This window comes from Oncorhynchus mykiss, chromosome 32 (assembly GCF_013265735.2).
Source record: "Oncorhynchus mykiss isolate Arlee chromosome 32, USDA_OmykA_1.1, whole genome shotgun sequence".
NCBI classification, from domain to species: Eukaryota; Metazoa; Chordata; class Actinopteri; order Salmoniformes; family Salmonidae; genus Oncorhynchus; species Oncorhynchus mykiss.
In genome coordinates, this window is record NC_050572.1 from 27,848,131 (window position 1) to 27,873,363 (window position 25,233).

The 25,233-nt window shown below is 44.0% G+C and overlaps 3 protein-coding genes across 9 annotated transcripts in view; 2 read left to right on the forward strand and 1 right to left on the reverse strand.

The window, feature by feature from the left end:
• The first annotated feature begins 96 nt into the window (after positions 1-96).
• LOC110488198 (cleavage and polyadenylation specificity factor subunit 1) lies at positions 97-15,689 on the forward strand. 4 transcript variants are annotated; one of them, XM_036971196.1, is made up of 35 exons: positions 97-234; positions 731-891; positions 1,038-1,065; positions 1,348-1,481; positions 1,681-1,761; positions 1,877-2,025; positions 2,259-2,405; positions 2,601-2,740; positions 2,860-2,970; positions 3,218-3,311; positions 3,928-4,015; positions 4,607-4,759; positions 5,415-5,466; positions 5,801-5,892; positions 5,999-6,073; positions 6,254-6,334; positions 6,610-6,849; positions 7,040-7,181; positions 7,339-7,517; positions 7,633-7,775; positions 7,973-8,162; positions 8,471-8,677; positions 8,807-8,896; positions 9,027-9,182; positions 9,364-9,724; positions 9,838-9,922; positions 10,075-10,216; positions 10,430-10,582; positions 10,870-11,046; positions 14,228-14,294; positions 14,407-14,454; positions 14,592-14,747; positions 14,957-15,086; positions 15,212-15,350; positions 15,459-15,689. In XM_036971196.1, exons 2-35 carry the CDS (start codon positions 748-750, stop codon positions 15,504-15,506), a joined length of 4,422 nt encoding a protein of 1,473 aa, XP_036827091.1. In that variant the 5' UTR covers positions 97-234; positions 731-747; the 3' UTR covers positions 15,507-15,689. The 4 variants fall into 4 exon arrangements, with proteins under 4 accessions (XP_036827091.1, XP_036827090.1, XP_036827093.1 ...); XM_036971195.1 differs by having other exon boundaries at positions 99-234; positions 723-891; XM_036971198.1 differs by having other exon boundaries at positions 104-234; positions 747-891.
• LOC110488201 (uncharacterized aarF domain-containing protein kinase 5) lies at positions 15,636-23,263 on the reverse strand. 2 transcript variants are annotated; one of them, XM_021560313.2, is made up of 15 exons: positions 23,067-23,263; positions 22,128-22,213; positions 21,776-21,925; positions 21,606-21,681; positions 21,104-21,304; positions 20,751-20,891; positions 20,474-20,587; positions 20,200-20,331; positions 19,858-19,941; positions 19,689-19,770; positions 19,425-19,503; positions 19,167-19,258; positions 18,801-19,053; positions 18,115-18,231; positions 15,636-16,660 (listed from the first exon to the last, which is right to left on the reverse strand). In XM_021560313.2, exons 1-15 carry the CDS (start codon positions 23,088-23,090, stop codon positions 16,558-16,560), a joined length of 1,734 nt encoding a protein of 577 aa, XP_021415988.2. In that variant the 5' UTR covers positions 23,091-23,263; the 3' UTR covers positions 15,636-16,557. The 2 variants fall into 2 exon arrangements, with proteins under 2 accessions (XP_021415988.2, XP_021415987.2); XM_021560312.2 differs by lacking the exon at positions 23,067-23,263 and adding an exon at positions 22,357-22,566.
• A 767-nt stretch (positions 23,264-24,030) lies between these two features.
• The window catches only part of LOC110488200 (RNA polymerase II subunit A C-terminal domain phosphatase), a 123,963-nt gene continuing 122,760 nt past the window's right edge, over positions 24,031-25,233 (forward strand). The window contains exons 1-2 of one of the 3 annotated variants that reach the window (XM_036971041.1): positions 24,034-24,126; positions 24,246-24,574. In XM_036971041.1, coding sequence (XP_036826936.1) covers positions 24,273-24,574 — 302 coding nt within the window. In that variant the 5' untranslated portion in view covers positions 24,034-24,126; positions 24,246-24,272. Of the gene's footprint in view, positions 24,575-25,233 lie in introns of all 3 variants that reach the window. The other 2 variants (XM_036971042.1, XM_021560310.2) reach the window with 2 other exon arrangements.

Here is a 25,233-nt window from a genome sequence, read left to right on the forward strand (position 1 = left end):
AGATGGGAACTATTATTGCGTGTTTGCTTTTTCTTGACGAATTCAGTTTAGCTGCGCATTTGGTCGAATGGCAGCCTGGGAAATGTTTGAATGAAAATCATTTCAACTTTTAATAAATGTATAGCTACAGTCATTGCTTAACCACACTATTATTTTTGTGAACTGAATTATGCTGCAATAAAAGTGAGAAAGGCAAGACCCAAACTGGAAACTATTGTAGCTTGTTCGTAATAGGTAGGTTTATATGTGATACATTTGAACAGCTGCTTGAAGCACGTTAGCAAGCAAGCTATCCAGCTAACCGACGCTAGTGGTTATTGGCAAGTGAGCCAAACGGCTATTCCAACTAGCTAGCGTTATTTTAAAACTCTTCAGCTAGCTACCAAACTAAATGGAAAAAATAATATAGCTAGTATTCTCCCAAATAAAGTTACATTTGCTTCGTCCCGCAACGAGCCAGGCAAGTAACGTTCGCAGACAGGCGAGCCAGCTAAAACATAATTGACCAGCTAGCTACTGTGCTAGCTAGCTTGCTAACAATCAACCCTGGATTGTATTTAAGCCTGACACCAATATGTTTAGCTACAGTGTGCAACGTATTAACTAACTTATATATATTTTTTTCTAACTTAAGTAGTACTGGTGTAAATCCTTAGACGTGTCTTCTAATATAATGCGTATTCAGATTCATATGTAGTTATTAACTCTGGTGTAACGTTAAGGTGCTTAGGGTGTGCTACTTGCAGGATGTATGCCGTGTACCGCCAAGCCCACTCCCCCACCGCCATCGAGTTTTCTGTCTACTGCAACTTCATCTCCAACGAGGAGAAGAACCTGGTCGTCGCTGGAACATCTCAGCTTTACGTCTACAGGATCATTCACGATGTGGAGGTAAAGTAGCTTTTAGCCGTGGTCGTCTTTCGTTCCTCAATCACTGATCAAAAGTACAATAAATTGTAGCTACGGGTCGTGGGGAGTATGTTTTTTCCTTCATGACATCCAGTTTATTTATTTACATATTTGTCTTCATATTTCAGAATGCTTCAAAGACAGACAAATCACCAGGTATGTCCAAAACTGCCTTGCAATCTAGCAACGTTCTGGTGAATGAGCAGCTAATCCCAGACCTTTGGAAAAAGCACTATACTATGTTGGAACATTGGTAACATTGTGGGAGGCAACCTGTCTGTCTAGACTCTAGAGAGACTAGTGAACCACACTGTATGCTATTATTATGTTGTCAGCCTTCCTCAGACATGCACGTGCCAACGTTAGTCTCTGACGGACTGTTTCTGACATCTGCTTTCTTCTTTGACACATTCTTGATCTTTTCCTTGTCCTCTGCAGATGTCAAGAGTCGTAAGGAGAAGCTTGAGCAGGTGGCTTGTTTCTCCCTGTTTGGTAACGTCATGTCCATGGCCTCTGTTCAGCTGGTAGGAGCCAACAGGGATGCTCTCCTGCTCAGCTTCAAAGATGCTAAGGTACCTGAAAGGTCTAGATTGATTGTTTTACTAATCCTAAACTCACAACTTTCATTTTCCACGTTTCTTTAGCCTACTTATTCTTTCTATTTCAATGTTATCAATTACCATGTGGCAGTAGCTAGGACAGGTGCAAGCAACCTGTCCTAGAAAATGTCTCTGACTGCTGTTTACAGTGTCCTGGTTTTGTTTACTCCAGCTGTCAGTGGTGGAGTATGATCCAGGAACACATGATCTGAAGACTCTCTCACTTCACTTCTTTGAGGAGCCAGAGCTGAGGGTAAGAGGAAATTAACTGTGCTTGAAAAACATTCAAAGACATAATCTGCAAATTACTATTAAGATGAGCATATATGCAAAAGTTGTATCTTATTCCATAATTGTTCTATCTCCAGGATGGGTTTGTCCAGAACCTGCACATCCCCATGGTCCGTGTGGACCCAGAGAACCGCTGTGCTGTGATGCTGGTGTATGGCACCCAGCTGGTGGTGCTGCCATTCAGAAAGGACACGCTTACTGACGAACAGGAGGGAGTAGTGGAAGGGTATGTAGACATATTTCATTTCATCATTTTATTTATTTAGTTAGGATAGACCACTCAGTAACATTTGCCACTGTTTTTCCAGAGAGTCCTAAAATCATAGCACCTCGTAGTGATATTTAGGATACCCATAGACTGCACTCTTGAGTTGTAGTAATTGTTCTTTGAGGGGTTTTGCTTTTGATGATTTCTTATCAGTCATCTTGACTCATGTTTTATTTTACCACTGATTTAAGGCCCAAGTCCAGCTTTCTTCCCAGCTACATCATAGATGTCCGTGAGCTGGATGAGAAGCTTCTGAACATTGTCGATATGAAGTTCCTCCACGGTTACTATGAACCCACACTGCTCATCCTGTATGAGCCCAACCAGACGTGGCCTGGGTCAGTACACCACAACGGCACCTGTCTTCCTCTCTGTTCTGTCTGTCTGTCTGAGACCGCCCCCCCCTAAACAAAAGTCTGCTGATGAGTTAACATGAAGAAGGCTAGGAACTTAGTCATGTCTTGTTCAGACCTGTTTATGACTGGTAATATTGTGGTGTGCAGCTCTAGTCTGACCATGTCCTCCTCCTCCAGGCGTGTAGCAGTGAGACAGGACACCTGCAGTATCGTAGCCATCTCTCTCAACATCATGCAGAAGGTTCACCCTGTCATCTGGTCCCTCAGCAACCTGCCCTTTGACTGCACACAGGTCATGGCTGTGCCCAAGCCCATTGGTAATCACTCACTCCATTTATGGGTTCTTATTTTCTGAGTTACATATGAAGAGACTTGTATGATCAGTTTCTAGATAATATCATGACTCAGATTGTGAATTTATTCCCATTGTTTCTAGGTGGTGTGGTGGTGTTTGCTGTCAACTCCCTGTTATACCTCAACCAGAGTGTTCCTCCATATGGAGTGTCACTCAACACACAGACCACTGGGACCACCGCTTTCCCCCTGCGTAAGTACTGACAGGACAATAGCACACATACATCAGTGTTCTCAAGCTCACCCTGCATATAGAAAAGAAAGCCACTTAGCCTATTTAATATTCCTAAGACATTTATAGGGAAGTAGGGAAGTAATCTGGTAACACTTACACTGCAATATACCTGCAGATATAAAGCGTTATAACATGTTGTAAGCATGTAAGAGCCTTTGTTATGTATTCTAATAAGGCTGATAAATCGTGTGTGTTGGTGTTTCAGGTATACAGGAGGAGGTGAAGATCACACTAGATTGTTCCCAGTCCACCTTCATCGGCTCTGATAAGATGGTCATCTCTCTAAAGGGAGGAGAGATGTGAGTAGAGCCCACAACAGTTGTGATGGAATTTATTAGCTATGTATGCTGAACAAAAAAATTAACGCAACGTGCAACAATTTCAAAGGTTTTACTGAGTTGCAGTTCATATAAGGAAATTAGTCAATTAAAATAAATAAATTAGGCCCTATTGTGTTGTGTGACACAACTGCACATTTTAGAGTGGCCTTTTATTGTCCCCAGCACAAGGTGCACCTGTGTAATGATCATGCTGTTTAATCAGCTTCTTGATATGCCACACCTGTCAGGTGGATGGATTATCTTGGCAAAGGAGAAATGTTCACTAACGGATGAAAACACATTTGTGCACAATTTGAGAGAAGTAAGCTTTTTGTGCAGATGGAACATTTCTGGGATCTTTTTTTCAGTTCATGGGACCAACACTTTACATGTTGCATTTTTGATATTTTTGTTCAGTGTATATTTATTAGCCATAACTGCTTTATTAGACCGTGTTAAAGCAATTTTTTGTTCCCTCAAATTGGTGTGGCATAGTAGCAATAACTGCATTGTGTAGCAACAGCTAGTTATGGCATTGTATTTTTTCATAACCTTGTAAGAGTCAGCTTTGACTGTGCCTGTCTTCTCTCCTCAGCTATGTGTTGACCCTGATCACTGATGGCATGAGAAGTGTCCGGGCCTTCCACTTTGACAAGGCTGCTGCCAGTGTCCTCACCACATGTGTAAGTAGGATACAGTAGCTGGGAAGAGAGAGAGAGAGAGTTGTTGGCATAGAAGGGGTGATATATACACACACAGACTCACTTAGGTGTAAAGAATGCAGTGCAGTGATATTCTCAGTCTGCTGTCAATGGTTGGCCAAGAAAGAACTGGTCATAGAGGAGCTGTGGAAGTATAGAGGTTCCCCACCTCTCGCCCCTGTCTCTTCTCCTCCTCCTCGCCCCTGTCTCTTTTCATCCTCCTCGCCCCTGTCTCTTTTCATCCTCCTCGCCCCTGTCTCTTCTCATCCTCCTCGCCCCTGTCTCTTCTCATCCTCCTCGCCCCTGTCTCTTCTCATCCTCCTCGCCCCTGTCTCTCCTCATCCTCCTCGCCCCTGTCTCTCCTCATCCTCCTCGCCCCTGTCTCTCCTCCTCCTCCTCGCCCCTGTCTCTCCTCCTCCTCCTCGCCCCTGTCTCTTCTCTTCCTCCTCGCCCCTGTCTCTTCTCTTCCTCCTCGCCCCTGTCTCTTCTCCTCCTCCTCGCCCCTGTCTCTTCTCCTCCTCCTCGCCCCTGTCTCTTCTCATCCTCCTCGCCCCTGTCTCTTCTCCTCCCCAGATGATGACCATGGAGCCTGGGTATCTGTTCCTGGGGTCCCGGCTGGGAAACAGCCTCTTGCTGAAATACACAGAGAAGTACCAGGAGAATCCAGAGAAACCACCAGTGGAGGAGGACAAAGGGAAGGAAGAGGAGACCGATGAGGAGAAGCAGGTGAGTTGGTTTGATTTTAGCTCCTATGTAGATATTCTCCTCAGTCTGGTCCCTGTGGCATATTGCTGTGAGTGATTCTGTCAAAAATGTAAAGATTCCATAGATTTTTTAAATTCTAGTCAAGGCAAAGTTGATCAAATTGAGCTTCAAAATGTCGCCAAAAGAGGATGTTTCAAAAACAAGTAGCAGTCGCTGCCCTTCTTCTGTACTCGTGTTCCACGTATAAACAGATTTTTAGCACTTCAACTGCTGTTGTGACTGGTCTTTGACTAGCAGATGTGGAAATATGCCACTTAATATGTGATGATGTCGCATATTATAGTTCACCCCTGAAAAAATATGTTTTATTGTCACACACACTGGATAGGTGCAGTGAAATGTGTTGTTTTACAGTGTCAGCCATTGTAGTACAGTGGCCCTGGAGCAAATCAAGGTTAAGTGCTTTGCTCAAGGGCACATCGACAGGTAAAGAAATCCGTCACGGGTGTTCGAGCCAGTGTTCTTTCAGTTGCTAGTCCAACGATCTAACCGCTAGGCTACCTACCGGCCCAGTGTCCATTTTGTAAACAGAAATGCTAAATGAGTTGCTGATACACATTTCTATGTCTGTATTCTGATATAAGTTGCAGAATTAACTTGAATTTGATCATTCCAGGAGGAACCTCCCAGTAAAAAGAAGAGAATTGATTCCTCTACCAACTTGACAGGTATTTGGACAGTTGTTGTGTTTTATTTATTTAACTAAGCAAGTCAGTTAAGAACCAATTCTTATTTGTAATGATGGCCTAGGAACAGTGGGTTTAACTGCCTTGTTCAGGGGCAGAACGACAGATCTTTACCTTGTCAGCTCGGGGATTCGATCTAGCAACCTTTCGGTTACTGGCCCAACGCTCTAACCACTAGGCTATGTATTACAATGTCTTGGTTGTGTCTTGCATATTACCCTTTACATATGTATGGAACTAACTGAGGTGATATGGTCACCTATAATGTTTTTATATTTATAAATAATGTGTTTCCTCCCATGTCCTCTATGGTAAGGTAAGAACCAACTGCCTGATGAGGTGGATGAAATTGAGGTGTACGGGAGCGAAGTGGCGTCTGGCACTCAGTTGGCCACCTACTCCTTTGAGGTAGGACCCCTTGTTACCCCAGTAGAAGCTCTATCAGTTCATTATTCATATTCTAGTCTTGATTATTGCAGTCTTTACAATATGGTTTTCCTATATTTTCCTCCAGGTGTGTGACAGCATATTGAACATCGGACCATGTGCTGGTGCGTCCATGGGGGAGCCAGCCTTCCTCTCCGAAGAGGTACTTTTAATTCACAAAAGAGGTTTCTAACCTCCAGTCATGATGTCCATCATGGTTGTGTTGTATTTGTGAAAGCACTGATTTAATATCCAATACCTGTACCAAGTTATTTTCTCAAGCCCTTGCTATGCTAACAGTAAGATGCACTAAGACTTGTCTCTGGTGTTTCTGTGTCCACAGTTCCAGACCAACCCAGAGCCTGACCTGGAGATAGTGGTGTGTTCTGGTTTTGGGAAGAACGGGGGTCTATCCGTGCTTCAGGTAAATACTCTCCTCAACCGGTCTCTGTATTTCTGTGCGTGTGTGTCGCTGCACTGTGCTAAGACCTGTGGTGGTGAGGCCTATCTACCTCAGGTTCAGTGACTGTGCTACAGAGAAAGACCACTGATTGTTTGTGGCGCGTTAGAAGTAGCTACCGGAAAACAATGTGAAGAGCTGCTATTTTCAGAGTCATCTATGGGAGTTGATGATTCAGTTTTTCCCATCTGGCCATTGTTCTGCGACTATTGATGACTGTTTTGTGTGGCCCCGTCCAGAGGAGCATCCGTCCCCAGGTGGTCACCACCTTTGAGCTGCCAGGTTGCCATGACATGTGGACTGTCATCCCCAATGAGATGAAGGAGAAAGGCAAGAAGAAAGACAAGCCTCCAGCAACGGAGGAAGAGGGTGAGACCCCTGAGGAAGAGGAGGCAGAGGAGAAGCCTGCGCCTGCGCCAGTGGAGGGCGACAAGAAAAAACATGGCTTCCTGATTCTCAGCAGAGAGGACTCCACCATGGTACACCTCCCACCTCATCTCTACACAGTACAGTACACACTGCACCCCTAGACACACTCTGCTCTACACAGCAGTCTGAAAGGGAGCTTTTTCCTCCACTACAGAGCTCCAGCATGTTTAGATTGAGTGTGTAATGTTGATTAAGGGTAATGATTGAGGTAACTGGAACCCCTCCTGTGTGGTTCTCTAGATCCTGCAGACGGGCCAGGAGATCATGGAGCTGGACACCAGTGGTTTTGCCACCCAGGGGCCCACTGTGTTCGCTGGGAACATCGGAGACAACAAATACATCATCCAGGTCTCCCCCATGGGCATACGGCTACTGGAAGGAGGTAGAGAGATCTGTACATCTTTTAATAAAATAATCCCTAATACTCTGTGTCCCTACCTCTCACTTGTACTCTTTCACTGACTGGAAAGCACTTTGTGACAACTGTTACTGTAAAAATGGTTTCAGAAATACATTTGATTGATTGATGTTCCTTCCAGTGACGCAGCTGCACTTCATCCCGGTGGACCTGGGTTCTCCCATAGTGCAGTGCTCCGTAGCGGACCCCTATGTGGTCATCATGACGGCAGACGGAGTGGTCACCATGTTCGTCCTGAAGACCGACTCCTACATGGGCAAGACCCACCGGCTGGCCCTGCAGAAACCACAGATAGCTGCTGTGAGTCACGGTCATATCCTGTACTGTACAACTAAGCCAGGCAGTACTACAACCTGATGAATGAGTGAAAAAATAAGACTCTCAGACCGGTGACTCTCTCTGTCTCCCCGTGCAGCAACCCCGAGTGATTACGCTGTGTACGTTCCGTGACGTCAGCGGGATGTTCACCACAGAGAACAAGCAGACCTCTCACACCAAGGATCAAGACACCATGTTCAACAGCCAATCAGAGACTGAGACCATCATGCAGGATCTCAGGTAGGAGCCAATCATATAGGACCTCAGGTAGGATGTTTTTGAATAAAGTAGATTGTTTTGAACTGAAGAATGAAAGCTATGCCAGCTGTCCCCATGGACACTACGTTTTTGGGCTGCACCTCATTTCTTTAGACAGTGGAAGCACGGTCACCTCAGAGTTGATTAGTACAGCTCTGTCTTCCATGTCTCCTCTTTAGTAACACGGTGGATGATGAGGAGGAGATGTTATATGGAGACTGTAACCCAGCAGGCATCACCCCCACCAAGGACGAGTCCCACCCTGGCTACCACCCCTCTGGGGCCCTGGGTGGGGGGTCCGAGGGGAGGTCGGGACGAGCTGAACCGACACACTGGTGCATGATGGTCCGCGAGAACGGCGTCATGGAGGTTAGGATCAATGTCTCTATTTTATCAGCACAATTTTAGAAATAGCTGTATCAATACACTTTTTGTATTGTATCATAATCATTTAGTTGACTTAATTTACATAGCTGTTACAATTCTAATACTGTTTAATGCCAACATTTATACTATGGTACCATTTAGAGGTTGGATAAAAGCCTGGGGACTTTAAACTTATGTTCAGAAATTCACAAGAACTCAGTGGCCATAGCAACGAGTGTCACCACAACCGACAGGTGAACATTTTCTACAGGACAGAGCTGATAGTAAAACAACTTCCTCCTGTTCTCTAGATCTACCAGCTACCTGACTGGAGACTGGTGTTCCTGGTCAAAAACTTCCCTGTTGGCCAGAGAGTGTTGGTTGACAGCTCCGCCGGCCAATCGGCAGCCCAGGGGGAGGGGAAAAAGGAGGAAGTGACACGACAGGGAGAGATCCCATTGGTCAAAGAAGTGGCCCTGGTGTCGCTCGGCAACAACCACTGCAGACCCTACCTCCTGGTGAGTTTTCAGTAAAGGTATTAAAGTAGGATGACAACACCAGAATATGTAGCAGTGGTACTTAATTGATCTCAATTTGGGAAATTGCTTTAGATAGATCTGAGGTTTTATGTTGCGTTTCTTTCCCAGGTCCATGTTGAACAGGAGCTTCTGATCTATGAAGCATTCCCATATGACCAGCAGCAGGCTCAGAGCAACCTGAAGGTCCGCTTCAAGAAGGTAAGAAGAGCAAGGCCATTGGACAAGCTTTTTAGGACTAAGCTTAATCTGTGTCTAGGAAACCAGTCTTAAATTATCAGTGTTGAATGGGCATTTTATGTCTTCCAACTGTTCTCCTGTCTCTTCTCAGATGCCCCACAACATCAACTTCCGGGAGAAGAAGTCAAAGGTGAAGAAAGATAAGAAGGCTGAAGGTCAGGCTGGTCCCAGCGAGGAGGGGCCAGCGGTGGTCAAAGGTCGTGTGGCCAGGTTCAGATACTTTGAGGACATCTCCGGTTACTCTGGGGTAAGAGGTTCTCTTCCTACAGGACTATATCTACATCATGGGTAACAAAGGGTACGCTTTTAGATACTCAGGTTCCCTGCCGGAAACATCTTGAAGGAGAGGTACTGCTGTCTGCACAGACTTTATATATCTATACTGTAGTTCTGTAGGTTCTCATGATGTTTCCTTGTTTGTGTGTCAGGTGTTCATATGTGGCCCCTCCCCTCACTGGATGCTGGTGACATCACGAGGAGCGTTGAGGCTCCACCCCATGACAATCGATGGACCAATCGAGTCCTTCTCCCCCTTCCACAACATCAACTGTCCCAAAGGCTTCCTCTACTTCAATAAGCAGGGTGAGCTGAGGATCAGTGTTCTACCCACGTATCTGTCGTATGACGCCCCCTGGCCAGTCAGGAAGATTCCTCTGAGGTGTACGGTTCACTATGTGTCCTACCATGTGGAGTCCAAGGTGTATGCAGTGTGCACCAGTGTGAAGGACCCCTGCACTCGCATCCCCAGAATGACCGGAGAGGAGAAGGAGTTTGAGACCATAGACAGAGGTGGGACCAGTATATGCATTAGTCTCCATGACGTTCACATCACTTTCTCATTGGCTTAATACTTCGCTCATTCTTCCGCCATTAAAATTCCTTTGTGTTGTGTGTCTCTTCAGACGAGCGCTACATTCCTCCTCAGCAGGAGAATTTCTCCATTCAGCTCATATCTCCTGTCAGCTGGGAGGCCATCCCTAACACACGGTAACAACTGTAGCTACTGCAGCGTGGCCTCTAACATGAGGGATGTTCATTATAGAGCTGATGCATATTGATATAGATATATTTTATATTTAAGCATCTAGGGCGTATTAGTGGGCGTCTGTTCTGACCTCCCTCTCTCTGATATTTGCAAGAATTGACCTGGAGGAGTGGGAACATGTGACGTGTATGAAGACTGTGGCGTTGAGGAGTCAAGAGACGGTGTCTGGGCTGAAGGGATACATAGCTGCTGGTACTTGTCTCATGCAGGGGGAGGAGGTCACCTGTAGGGGCCGGGTGAGTCACCAAAACTACTCTGACTACTGACTAGAGCCAGGAATATCTTTTGGGCCCTAGTTATGTGCTGTAAGTTATAGTCTAAAGTAGGGTCCAGAGTTTGTCCTAGTCAGGAAACTCAGGACCTATTATGGAGTCCGACAGACAGATGATGCCTTTTGAATTCATGATGTTGATTTTAGTGTGGACTTATTTCTCTCTACTGTTGTCCAGATACTGATCCTGGATGTGATTGAGGTTGTCCCGGAACCTGGTCAGCCCCTGACGAAGAACAAATTCAAGGTTCTGTATGAGAAGGAGCAGAAGGGACCGGTCACAGCTCTGTGTCACTGCAGCGGATACTTGGTCTCTGCCATCGGACAGAAGGTGACAGACCCACCTTCTGATTATACCGCTACAGATATCCCAATCTAGATCTATTTCCCACCCACCTCTCAATATAATTCTGTTCCGATTGACATTGTTTTCATTGTGTGGCCACCATGTTGCACTTGAGTGTATTTTTTTTATATTGAATTAGCCATTTATTATAAGAACTGGTCAGAAAGCCCTTTTAAGGAGCACAAGTACAGTATGTCAACCATCTCTCCTGTAACCCTGAGACAAAGTCCTGGTTGTGATCGATGCATCTGTCTATTCTCCTCTCTGTCTAGATTTTTCTGTGGAGTCTGAAGGACAACGACCTGACAGGCATGGCCTTCATTGACACCCAGCTTTACATCCACCAGATGTTTAGCATCAAGAACTTTATCGTGGCAGCTGACGTCATGAAGAGCATCTCTCTGCTCAGATACCAGCCTGAGAGTAAGACTCTTTCGCTAATTAGCAGGGTAAGACAGCAAGGCTACAGGACTACTTAAGTAGTAACACAGGGGAGATGTCAAACCAACTTCAAAGTATTGTGTTTAAGTGGCACGTGATTTACCATCTTCTGACTCTCTGATGATCATTCTCTGAGTGGTTTTGTTCTATGTTAGTTTGTTGTTTATGGATTTAACTATATCCCCGATGAGGGTTCTGAACATGGATGAAAGAAAGCACTGTCTTTGTTCCCCTGTGGGATCCCAGCGTTTTTTGTGTCGAGTTTATCTTCGAGAGCAGTGCTGTCCTGGAGGGGATGATTAAATGATCAGGGCCGTTCTTCATGCCAGTGTTCTGAGTCTTAAGGGACTCTTCTCTTAATGCAGGGTTCCTCATTAGGCTAAATTCGGCCCATGGGTAATTTGAGTTGGTCCCCCCTTTGCTGCTCCACTCTTCTGGGAAGGCTTTCCACTAGATGTTGGGACAATGCTGCGGGGACTTGCTTCCATTCAGCCACGAGCATTAGTGAGGTTGGGCACTGATGCTGGGCGATTAGGCCTGGCTTGCAGTCGGCATTCCAATTCATCCCAAAGGTGTTCAATGGGGTTGAGGCCAGTGAAGTTTTTCCACAACGATCTCAACAAGCCATTTCTGTATGGATCTCGCTTTGTGCACGGGGGCATTGTCATGCTGAAACAGGAAAGGTCTTCCCCAAACTGTTGCCACAAAGTTGGAGGCACAGAATTGTCTAGAATGTCATTGTATGCTGTAGCGTTAATATTTCTCTTCACTGGAACTAAGAGGCCTAGCCCAAACCATGAAAAATCCCAGACCATTTAACCAAACTTACAGTTGGCACTATGCATTCGGTCAAGAAGCGTTCTCCTGGATTCCGCCAAACCAAAATTCGTCTGTCGGACTGTCAGATGGTGAAGCGCGATTCAATACTACAGAGACTGCGTTTCCAAGTCCAATGTCGACAAGCTTTACGCTACTCCAGCCGACACTTGGCATTGCATATTGTGATCTTAGGCTTGTGTGTGTGATACCTTCAAGCGTTTGGAAAGACTTGTGAAGGTCTACAATATTTTCTTCTGGGGTCTTGGCTGAATTCTTTTGATTTTTTTCTTATGATGTCAAGTAAAGAGACACCGAGTTTGAAGGTAGGCCTTGAAATACAGCCACAGGTACACCTCCAATTGACTCAAATGATGTCAATTAGCCTATCAGAAGCTTCTAAAGCCATGACATCATTTTCTGGAATTTTCCAAGCTGTTTACAGGCACAGTCAACTTAGTGCATGTAAACTTCTGTGATTGTGATACAGTGATATGTCTGTAAACAATTGTTGGAAAAATGACTTGTCATGCACAAAGTAGATGTCCTAACCGACTTGCCAAAACTATAGTTTGTTAACAAGAAATTTGTGGAGTGGTTGAAAAACAAGTTTTAATGACTCCAACTTGTGTGTGTGTGTATGTACATATGTATGTATGTATGTATATATATATATATATATATATATATATATATATATATATAGTCCATTTTTAAAATAACATCAAATTGATCAGAAATACAGTGTAGACATTGATAATCTTGTAAATGACTATTGTAGCTGGAAACAGCTGATTTAAAAAAAAATGGATTATGTACATTCATGTACAGAGGCCCATTATCAGCAACCATCACTCTATCTGGAGCATCAGTAATTGTGGGTTCGATTACAGGCTCAAAATGTACAGAAAGTTATTTGTTTCTTCATACTCGTCATTCTATTCTTGTTCTGAGAAATGAAGGCTATTCCATGCGAGAAATTGCCAAGAAACTGAAGATCTCGTACAACGCTGTGTACTACTCCCTTCACAGAACAGCACTAACCGGCACAACTGAGTAAGAGGACAAGTACATTAGTGTCTAGGTTGAGAAACAGACGTCTCGCAAGTCCTCAACTGGCAGCTTCATTAAATAGTACCCGCAAAACACCAGTCTCAACGTCAACAGTGAAGAGGCGACTCCGGGATGCTGGCCTTCTAGACAGAGTTGCAAATAAAAAGCCATATCTCAGACTGGCCAATAAAAAGAAAATATTAAAATGGGCAAAATAACCCACACTGGACAAAGGACAGCATCCCGGAGTCACCTCTTCACTGTTGATGTTGAGACTGGTGTTTTGCGGGTACTATTTAATGAAGCTGCCAGTTGAGGGCTTGCGAGGTCATCTGTTTCTCAAACTAGACACGCTAATGTACTTGTCCTCTTGCTCAGCTGTGCACCGGGGCCTCCCACTCCTCTTTCAATTCTGGTTAGAGCCAGTTTGCGCTGTTCTGTGAAGGGAGTAGTACACAGCATTGTACCAGATCTTCATGTTTCTTGGCAATTTCTCGCATGGAATAGCCTTCATTTCTCAGAAGAATAGACTGAGTTTCAGAAGAAAGTTATTTGTTTCTGGCCATTTTGAGCCTGTAATCGAACCCACAAATGATGTTCCAGATACTCAACTAGTCTAAAGAAGGCCAGTTTTATTGCTTCTTTTAATTAGAACAACAGTTTTCAGCTATGATAACAATTGCAAAGGGGTTTTCTAATGATCAATTAGCCTTTTAAAATGATAAACTTGGATGAGCTAACACAACGTGCCATTGGAACACATGAGTGATTGTTGCTGATAATGGGTCTCTGTACGCCTATGTAGATATTCCATAAAAAAATCTGACGTTTCCAGCTACAATAGTCATTTACAACATTAACAATGTCTACACTGTATTTCTGATCAATTTGATGTTATTTTAATGGACAATTTCTTTTGCTTTAATTTAAAAAACAAGGACACTTCTAAGTGACCCCAAACTTTTGAACGGTTGTGTGTGTGTGTGTGTGTGTGTGTGTGTATATATTACACATGTTTGTTCTTGGAAGACTGTAAAATCACCAGGAAATGAGCTAAAAGTGATTTTAATTTAGGAAATCCTTTTCCAAGTATTCTCACTTATATAGAGGCATATCTGATCATATCCCAATGTAATCAAGGTTAGAAATTATTCTGTTTTTGTCAAATATCTGTTTTGGATTCTTGTGGTCAATTTGTAATGTACATATTATTTAACTAGTGTATGTTCCTGCCTCCCGACCAAGGAAAAATCAGCCCACGGCTGAATGTAATTGGGGACCCATGACTTAATGGTTTTGTTTCTGTGTTTGGTTCCCTAGGACGCCAAGCCTCTGGAGGTCTACAGTGTAGAGTTTATGGTGGATAACAACCAGCTGGGATTCTTGGGTAAGGTTTATATAACTTTGGTAGTTAGCCTGGTAGTGTTATCCTGGTTAACTCTTTGAATGGAGCCTATATATGCCTAGACCTCTCAAAGTAAACTTATTTTCTGTTTCAGTGTCCGACCGAGATCAGAATATATCGGTGTACATGTATCTGCCTGAAGGTAAGTGATAACGTAAACCGGGTAATACTGTCCCACAAACATCACAATATCAAATAAAGGCCGAGGTCATGTGTGATGACAAACTGCAGCTCCACCATGTCATGATCACATAACTGGTACTTTGCGTCCTGCTGTAGCTAAGGAGAGTTTCGGGGGCATGCGTCTGCTGAGGAGGGCAGACTTCAACGTGGGAGCTCATGTCAACGCCTTCTGGAGGATGCCCTGTCGAGGGGCACTGGACACAGCCACCAAAAAGACCCTGGCCTGGGACAACAAGCACATCACATGGTTTGGTAGGACACAATTTTGACTTTGAGATTTTGTATTGACCGACACAGTAGAAGAAGCTGTGAAGGGTTGTCTGTTAAATCTTGCTTCAGTTGACCTGATCAAATGCTCCTCCTGGTATGTTCTCAGAAGGATGGACATGATTTTGTCAGTAGCTTAAAAAAAATGGATTTAGAGCTTTAGTAGTAATTCTTCTCCTCTTCCCTCCCTACAGCCACTCTGGATGGCGGCATCGGGTTGCTGCTACCCATGCAGGAGAAGACCTACCGCAGATTGCTGATGTTGCAGAATGCTCTCACCACCATGCTGCCACACCACGCCGGGTTAAACCCCAAGGCATTCAGGTAACTTACCACACGTCACTGATAACTGTTGTGGTCATCATTCTCCCCGTGCCTCTAAAGTAGGCAACACTTAAATACTTTAAGCTTTCAATTGGCTTTTTATTTTTTGGGATCTTGTCCTCCAGGATGTTGCATGCTGACCGGCGGCAGCTCCAGAACGCGGTGCGGAACATTCTGGATGGAGAGCTGCTCAACAAGTACCTGTACCTCAGCACCATGGAGCGCAGTGAGCTGGCCAAGAAGATTGGCACCACCTCTGATATAGTGAGTATTATTAGTTTTCTACAAAACTAGCATCGTCCCCATCTTAATCGTGGTCCAAATCACTATTAGTTATGAGATGTTTGAATGAAGGATTTCTTTCCGTTTCAGATCTTGGATGATCTCCTTGAGGTTGACAGGGTGACTGCTCATTTCTGAGAGCAGCATCCTTGACTACGTGTGAGACCCAGGATCTTCCATCGGAAAATGCTTTTTGATATCTATGTTCTGTATGGAAACTTATGCGTTTAATCAATTTTGTTCAGTCATAAGGAGTTCGTAAACATGTTTCTCAGAATATTTTGTAAGTAAACTTTATTAAAAAAAGTGGATTGTACACTGCTTTAATCAGCTTGGTCTTTTATGTTCAAATAATTTGAGATCTGCACCTGTAACATGCAAATCTATCATGGACATCATTTACAAGAGAAAGAATTCCAAGGGGAGGTAGGGCACTTCATTTAAAGTAGAATACAATTTTAAAAGGTATTTCTTCAGCAGCATTCGTTTTTGCAGTTAGGTGGGTGCTTGAGTGAACCAAATATTTCCAAAAGGGATGAACATTTGACTTGACCAAACTACATGTCTGCAGTAAAAGTAATCTCAGCATCTATAAGCCCTATTATCCAGGTAATGCAACAAGATTTAAAAATCTGGAATGTGACTAAACATGTGCTATTAATAAGATTTAATGAGAAGGCTGACTTTAATCTCATTCAAGTCAGATTGCAACAGCAAGAATCTTGGCTAAAAGGAATCACTTCAGGCTTTTTACCTACACATACTGCAATCATTCATCCCCAGTGAACGAGGTCAAATAAAACACCCAAAAATGGTTCTACATTTATAATCATTAAATTGTGTTTATATGTCATGCCAGTTGACATTCCTTGGAGGCATTGAGACAGTGCTCCTCAATACCATGACTCCTGGCGAGTCAAGTCTTTGGCTTGGAGCTGTATTTGGTGCTTTTTCCCTGTCCTGACTAAGACACAAGTCCAAAAACTATTTTAAAGTCTACACATTCTGCCAAAGCAGATTTGGCATGTACTGTAGATGTGTCAAATGCATAGCACCATTGTAGCAGCCCAACTGACAACTATCATATTAAACTACTTCGTTATCTTCCTGTCAAACGGGGTGCATTTCTTGAGCTTTAAATCGGGAGTCAGTAGTCTCAGGTATGCAGCTGAGGTCAGGGTCTCAACCTCTACTTCAGGTATTGGTCGACTTCCTCATCCAGCGATATGAGGTTAAAGTAAGACAACAGGTATAGCAGGTATCGTGTCAGACGCATCGTCACCATTTCTGACCTGGGAAGAAAATTATTAATGTTTTAGGCTATCTTGTAGGAACAAAAAATGCTGATGTATTTTGGGTAATGTCTGGAGCATGACCTACCCAGTTGGGTCTACTGCTATGCATTCAGTGGCCAGCTTATTAGGTACAGAAAATAGTTTGCTCCTACAGACAGTGAGTCACGTGGCTTTGGCTTGTTATATAAAAGCAGACAGTTACTGTTAGTGGGCAAAGTGTGTGACCGAGTGTGGTATGATCAGTATGGTATGATCAGTGCCAGGGATACCGGTTCCAGCATCTCCGAAGTTGCCGGGCCTCCTTGGCTTTTCACGCACAACATTGGGAAACGCTGCCCTAGACAAACTCAGTCCTCAGGTCCCTAAGGGCTGCATGTTTTGGTTTTTGCCCCAACACTACTGATTCAAATGATCAAAGCTTGATTATTTGAAATCAGATGTGTAGTGCTAGGGCAAAAACCAGAAAGTGCACCCTCCCTGGAGTCCTGAGGACCGAGTACGGGGAAACTCTGTTCTAACTAGGGTTTCCAGAGAATGGTGTGACAAACAAAACATCCAGTCAGCGGCAGTTCTGTGGGCAAAAAACTGCTTGAGGTCGAAGGAGAATGGCAAGAATTGTGCACGCTAAATAACAGCGCATTACAACAGTGGTGTGCAGAAAGGCATCTCTAAACACACAACTCATTGGTCCTTGTCACACTGCAGCAGAGGACCACACCAGGTTCTACTCCGATCAGCTACAAACAAGAAGCAGCTCCAGTGGGCACGCCCTCACTGGACAATTGAGGAGTGGAAAAACATTGCCTGGTCTGACAAGTTCCAGGTCCTGTTGCTTCAGGATTTGGCATAGGCAGCATGAGTCCCATCCTGCCTGGTGTCAACGGTACAGGCTGGTGGGGAATGTTTTCCTGGCACACGTTAGTCCTTTGATACCAATTGAGCAATGTTTTCATGCCCCTGAAGAATACAGGGAGATCTGGAGGCAAAGCGTGTTGACACTTGCGCTCTTAGATACAGTGCGGGTAGGCTAGTCTACATTATGGAATTACGGACAAATGCGAGAATATTGGGATTTGTCAAACTGCAGTCAAGCATCATGTTATCAGAATAAGACCCTCAATATTTATAGGAAAGGAGCATCAAGATCACTGTGCAGTTTCACTACACTGATATACACAAGTTCTCATCTGTAGCCTAAAACTGCATGCTTTCCCCAGTCGTAGTGGGAAGACCACACTATCACACGTGACTCCAAGTTTACTTCGATATGTTATATTTGCGTATAAAGGAATTTCTGCCATTTCTCACAATCTTACCGTCGGCATTCATAAAATTGTACCGAAACTTCCATCACAGCTGTCATGATTATAAATGTTTTATACGGTATGATTTTACTCAAACTAGATGGAAAGGTGGTTACTGAGTGTATAGTGTTGAGGATAATTTGTTACCTCAGGGCATACTTGAATTTGAGGCTCTCCCAGGAGGTCCACACCCATCGGAACACCCTGAACCTGGGAAGAACTCCCGGCCTCTCTGCCCAGAGCCGCCCCCAGCCTTGCACAGCGCTGGAGACAGGACAACAGGTTAGTAAGTAAATACAACTGCTACTATTTGAAACAGTCTGTTCGCCTCTTAAGCCATGACACAGTATCTGTCTACCGGAGCTCCCAGCCTGATACGACTAACCTCATGGCCATGACACAGAATCTGTCTACCGGAGCTCCCAGCCTGATACGACTAACCTCATGGCCATGACACAGTATCTGTCTACCGGAGCTCCCAGCCTGATACGACTAACCTCATGGCCATGACACAGTATCTGTCTACCGGAGCTCCCAGCCTGATACGACTAACCTCTTGGCCATGACACAGTATCTGTCTACCGGAGCTCCCAGCCTGATACGACTAACCTCTTGGCCATGACACAGTATCTGTCTACCGGAGCTCCCAGCCTGATACGACTAACCTCATGGCCATGACACAGTATCTGTCTACCGGAGCTCCCAGCCTGATACGACTAACCTCATGGCCATGACACAGTATCTGTCTACCGGAGCTCCCAGCCTGATACGACTAACCTCTTGGCCATGACACAGTATCTGTCTACCGGCGCTCCCAGCCTGATACGACTAACCTCTTGGCCATGACACAGTATCTGTCTACCGGAGCTCCCAGTGTGATGTTGATGCTGCGGACCGTGTTGATGTTCCTAAACACCAGCAGCATGGGGCGTGGCATGGACTTGAGAACGACCATGATGTTGTCAAAGTGATTGACAGCCATGTCCCTCATATAGGATGTCTCTTCACGACTCAGGATGTTGGACAGGCCCAGCTCCCGCATGTTGATTGGCCGCTGCAGCAGCATCTCACAGAAGATGAAGTAGTCTGATTGGATAGGAATCAGGATATTGTAAGCATGTTATTAGTCTGTTGTGAGACTGGATTTGTTTAAGGCATAGGACTTCTGTTTGAAATAATGATATTAGTTGTCCGCTCACCTTTGACCCCCAGGCTGTTGGAGTACCTCTTCATGGCAGTGTCGTCTCTCAGGACTATGGACCGCCACAGTTTACACAGCGCTACTCTGTCACTACAGGGTCAAAGGTTAGGTGATGGTATAACATACAAGCTGCACTATTTAAAAAAAATGATTGATCACATTGCAAGGTTGTAGGTTCTAAAATGTATCCACACCACTGAGCTGCTTTGGATAAAAGTGTCTGCTAAATGGCTTATGATTATAGTTTAAATCTTACATTTCACTGAGGTATTCATACAGACCATGATCCAACAGTACTAGCTCTGCCTTCTTGTCTGGACCTCTTCTCACAAGCACTGTGACATGGTACAGAACATGCACTCAAGGTCACCAAGTCATTTTTAGCAAATATTGTTGAATAGTTAGTTATTTCTTATCAACTTGACTTATATAAAAAGTTATCTGGAAAAAGCACTTGGAAACTGCCCTGATACAAGTTAAGAGTTCAGCAGAAACAACTGTAAACATGCCCCTGACCTACCGTTTCCGGGGTGAGGGTCAGCGTGAATGAAGCCTGTGTAAAATATCTGCTCTGCAAACGTACGGATCAGCTTTTCAGCAGTCTGAAAAAAAACAACGGTTTATATGCTTATCCGAGTACTAATGAGCATAGACAAAGGCTGCTCTACGGTGTCACGATCGGTACTCACATCTTTCAAGCTAAGTCCTTGTCTTTTGATTTCTTCCACATTGTTGATTTTGCAGCCTTCACAGAACTCTGCAGTCAACACTCTCTAAAGAAATGGTCTGTTTATTACAGTACAATAATACAGAAGTGGTCAAAAAGGTATCAAAGGCGTTTAGACAGGCAGGCCAATACTGATTTCCCCTCCACTAATTTATCTTTTGACCAATCAGATCTGAAAAAGAGTGATGTTAAAAGATCTGTCATTGGTCTAAAGACAGTGGGAGAAAAAAAAAGAATCTGAAATGAGCTGCCTATTTGAACACAGCCATTGTAATTTACAGCAGTGAATAGTTCTGGGTCTCACCTTGCTGGTTTGGTCCCAGTAAACCTTTGGCACGATGACAAATTTGAAGTGTTTTAGTTCCTCTGCACACCTCTCAGAGTTCCTGGCCTCATTCTCAAAGTCCAGCTCCTGAGCCAATGTCCCCTTCAAGTCCTAATATCGTCAGAGAATGCCAACGTTAGGTTAGATTAGGGGACCATGTCTATCTAATCATGCTCTGCGGGGTATTATCTGATGTAAAAAAAAACAAAAAAAGCATTTTCAGCCAAATAAGCAGAAAAGTTTAAGCCCTTACTTTGAGGACCCATCTGAAGCCAAAGCTGGGGTGCATGAACTTTATAACGTCCAGTAGGATCTCCAGAGTCCTGATGTCACCGTCAAACCGATCCCTGAGGTCTATGTACTGCACCTGGAGAAGGCGGAGAGGTTAATATTCAGAATAAGGAGTGATATCTAGAATGGTTTAACAAAAGTGTTCGGTTTGGTTTAATCAGGCAAGGTGAACAGAGTAAATCACACACAGTTAACCATTAACTGTGGCTGAATGTGTTGTGCAGTTAACCTGAACCCACTTTGACAGCAACAGGAGTCCCGTCCTGCAGCTCTGCCTTGTGGACCTGAGCCAGACTGGCTGCTGCGATGGGCTCATAGTCAAACTTCTTAAACATCCTGTCTGGAGTAGTGTTGAAGTCCTCTCTGAACAGAGAGTCTACCTGGTAGAACGTGACAGATCATTTCATGTAAGTGTGTTTCTCAACACTTTTCATTGTAAATTATAAAATTGCCAGTTCTAGCCTCGCATTATGAATGGCCAAGAGGCATTCAAAGCCATGACAACTATAAGCACGGCTCCCTCATCACTTTCACTACATATTGCTTCATTAACTACTCAATGTTTGACAAGACAAAATACTGCGGGTCTTACCTCCTTGTATCTCCTGTTAAGAGCCTTATCCTCCAGGACATGCAGTGTCTTGACGTACTCAGGAGGCAGCAGGTGGTTGAAAGCACACAGTCCCTGTCCAAGTTTAACATATATCCCTCCGTTCTGCACCGCTCCCTCCACCATGCTGTCTGCTGCCCTTTGGTGGCACAATGACATCCCTGCCACGAATGATGAGCTGCTCTGGCAACACAGAGGGGAAGACGGGATTGAACTACAGAGATCGTTTCAGACTCACACCATTGTTTAGCAGACAGACACAGACACATAGGGCTGTCACAATTCATAATGGTCGCGTTCCCCTGCTTAGACGTTGCATGCATCAACCAATGGTTGCGGGCCACGTAACTGTGCTGTCAGGCACCAGATCACTATAACATATGTGGTTAGCGGATACTTAAAAATACAGATCCAGACATTCTAAGATCTGGCATGCGTCAGCAACACCTGGACAGAGGAACAATATGTATTCTGTCAAACTTACCTCGTCCATGCAACGTAACGTCACATTGGAGGTCCACCAATAATCTACTGAGATATAGAGTCCTACATATATAGACCTGTAGGGACAGAGAGAGGGACATGGTTTGAGTAACTCAAAAAGGAAATTATTCAAAATATTTGACCACATGCAAAAAGGATGATGAGACCCACCTACAAAAGCGACCGACTCCCTTCACCAAGATCTTCATCTTCCGTCTCTCTCGAGGTTCCGCAAAGGCGTACTGGACCCCCACCACCGCGGGAACACTCACCGCCACACCCAGAAACATCTTCCTGAACAACCCTCGGCTCTTCCCTGGCCTGAGAGGAGAAGACATGGGCATTTCAGCAACAGTGTGTGTACATTTCTTTCGATGTTGCTTTCTGGAAAGTTACAGTGTTTGATTAACTGCTATAAAGTTCTGCTTCCTGCCTAGGTAGTGTACTTGTACATCAAGCTGACAGACGCTATAGGAACAGGAGCTTGGCCATTGTCTCAGACAAGGTGTAGTTAGTATAGTACCTTTGTGAGCTGAAGGATCTGTACAGTTGTGGATGTGGGTGGGGACATCTTCGCAGCAGGGCCAAATGAGGCCAACACAACCTTAACTACAGAATGACAAAAACACCACTACAATTAGTGTTACTTTGAAGCATCAACTTAAAACGAATCCACTTTTTTTGCTAGTCACTGTAGACATGCTGGGAAACACCATCCCTAGAAAAGTAGAGAAAAACAAACTGCATTTTACCATGTTAACTTGAATAACATGGGAGACTGGTGTTGGGGACTCTGCATCAAGGCCACTCTCCATAGGCCAGAACAGGCTGTTGTTTTCCTTAACCATCTAGCACAGGACAAACTGTTTCCAGAGTAGTAGATTTATAGATAGATCCTTTCTATGTCAGGTCACTGACCACGTGCGCACACACACGATTACTCATGCTACCCTGTTTCCCATGGCATTGAATAAAACACGTGACAACTTATAAGTAATGGAGGGTAAACTACGACCTCAAAATTAGGGACATCACACGAGCTCTTGATCTCGTTTAGCGAGTTTGTACGTCGACCTCTGATTTTAGTATGGAGGTTATACATTGCATTGCTTTAGGTTCTACATTGCATCAAATGTCCAAGCGCATTTCCTGTGTGTTAGAGAGTAACGTTAGTTATTGGAACTAGACCAACCCTTGCTAGTGGTATATGTAAATAAAAGTGTAACGTTAGCAATATACTGTGCAACGTTAACATACAAAGCGCACACATACATTTAACCTAGTCATTTATGACATTTAATCCATACATGCATAAACTGTTAAATGTCAGGTGTTGATTTAGAAGGTATGTACAGGCATATTTTAATTTGGTGTAGCTATTTATGTTACTATAGTATAACTAGTTAGCCTAACGTTACCAAGCAAGGAAAAGATAACATTTTTAAAAACCAGTTCAACTCACTGCTTTGAAGGTCTCCCACGCCATGTTCAGCCTATACACTCACTGTGCTCTCTTTTCACTAATATGTAGTTTTTAAAAATGTAATTGTAAAAAAAAAAAAAAAAAAAGTATAGCCTCTATTCGATTGTAACTGCCTCCTCCCGTTTCAGATCGTACTTGATTTCCCGAACTGGCTACAAATGATTTAAGGACACATTGCGCACGAAATTGATCACGTGACAAATGGTCCGAATGTGACCGAAGATTCTCCAGTGAAAAGATTCTTCACTTGACTCGCATCAAAATGAATCAACCCAAGCATACTTTAAAATGACTTTTTGAGTTTAAATCACAAATGTACAGAATAATGCATGTATTTTTGTGGTTGAATCAGAAATGGACGTTGTAAAAAAATATTCATTTATGTGGCTAATTACATAACATGTATCAGAAACGATTCAAGTGTGCAATCTCTGCACAACCTTGTTTACAGTCAGGTTTACGGTATTAGATGGTATGCATATGGTCTGTAGAATTTAAACAATGTTGTTTTCGATGATAACGGCAAAATACAGGCATAGCCTGAATAATATGTATTATAACTGTTTACATTAACATCAACGTGGGAATCACTGTGATCAGCCCCTTATTAGTGTGACTTTAGGTCAGTGGTAGCAACTCTACTAATCAGGAGGAGCAGATGCATGATTTATATGTTACATCATCTTACATCATATCAGGTAGAGCATATCAAGGGATATCCCCAGAGCTTTGAAGGGGAAGAAAACAATGTGAGTGGAAAACAGAACAACATGATGTTGCATCTTCCATTTGATTTTTTTAGCATCTTGTTTACATGATACTCTCGACTTCTCTTTGACATGCTATGCATGAACCTCAAACTGGCACGTTTATTTCAACACAAATGGATGCCAAGTGTTCCATTATCAAAGTATTTTAAGTGACTTAAAAGTAGAGAGGTCCTCTGTCATCAGAGCCACCGGAAGCTGCCGGACTGTCGTCGCTGAGGTCTTGTGTTTCCTGTTTACTGGCGGGAAGAGCGAAAGAATCTGGACCATCGGTCTGTTTTCAAAACGCACGTTGCTTTTTAAAATTATTATTAGCGCAGTTTCAATCATTTATGATAAACCGAATTCCACATGATTTGGATACATATATTTGCTTGACCTGTGCTTATAGTTTAAAGGGTTTTGAAGCGCGAAACCGATGGAGGAGCCCGCTGACTCCGTCCGTGGTGGGTCAGCACAGGGCCCCACCGCGCAAGTAGCAGAGATCCGCTGCCCAATGGCAGCGCGTCCTATGCGGCTGCTGGAATGGAAAGTCAAACCAGGGTCCCTCGTCAATGTGGACTCGGTGTTGGGGTTATGTGTTCCCATCCCGCTGGAGAAAGAGCCCGGGTCTCAGCCGCCAGAACAGCCCAAAAGGCTGCCAGAGAAGAAACTGAAATCGGATCGAGCTGGAGTGGTGAAGGACCTATGTTGCCTACTTGGACAAGTCATATCGCCTGGGTGGGTATGCTAGCTAGCTAACGTTAATTTAGCTCATATTGCCTATGTCAGCAATGTTTTTATATTGTGCTCGTGTGTAGTTAACTGTGTTTGCTAACGCATGATGTTGCTCATAGACCACATTCGCAGTAGCATTACTAACTAGCCTAGCTGATGGGTGGTAATGGTAGCTATCTATCCTAACTCAGTGCCTGTGTAGGAGCGTCGAACTCCAAAACAGCTGAAATAATCATGTCAATGGGGCGAGTTCGTTTTGCATGTCCCGGTGCCTTCGTAGTGCGGTGTTTAATAGTAGACCATTCGATTGGTCCTTAAGTCAAATATTCAACCGCCCGGGTCACACGCCAAACGAACTTGCTCCATATTGTAGTATGCACATTACATCATCCACATTGGTATCGAGTCGTCGAATTTGCACGCTCGAGCACTTTTGGTCCAGTTTTTGATGGAACCAGAATTCAGAGAACTTTGTGCTTCAGAAAGCATTTTGGTGTTATGAATTTGGGTAACAAGCCAGACCGTCAATTATATAACCGATAACAACACATTGTGAATATGACACATTGTTCGCATGACATCATTCCTGTACTATTGAAAACAGGAGTGGACTTTCACTGGAAATGGCATCTTTATCCCCCCAGTTTTATAATTGAAACGTG

Excerpts from the sequence above, each read along its gene's own strand:
- LOC110488198 (XM_036971196.1), top strand. The coding sequence starts at position 748 with ATGTATGCCGTGTACCGCCAAGCCCACTCCCCCACCGCCATCGAGTTT. Across the intron at positions 892-1,037 it reads GGATCATTCACGATGTGGAG|AATGCTTCAAAGACAGACAA; the intron begins GTAAAGTAGCTT and ends TTCATATTTCAG. Across the intron at positions 7,182-7,338 it reads CATACGGCTACTGGAAGGAG|TGACGCAGCTGCACTTCATC; the intron begins GTAGAGAGATCT and ends TGTTCCTTCCAG.
- LOC110488201 (XM_021560312.2), bottom strand. The coding sequence starts at position 22,452 with ATGGTTAAGGAAAACAACAGCCTGTTCTGGCCTATGGAGAGTGGCCTT. Across the intron at positions 21,305-21,605 it reads CGTTACGTTGCATGGACGAG|AGCAGCTCATCATTCGTGGC; the intron begins GTAAGTTTGACA and ends CTGTGTTGCCAG. Across the intron at positions 20,588-20,750 it reads GGACTCCTGTTGCTGTCAAA|GTGCAGTACATAGACCTCAG; the intron begins GTGGGTTCAGGT and ends CGCCTTCTCCAG.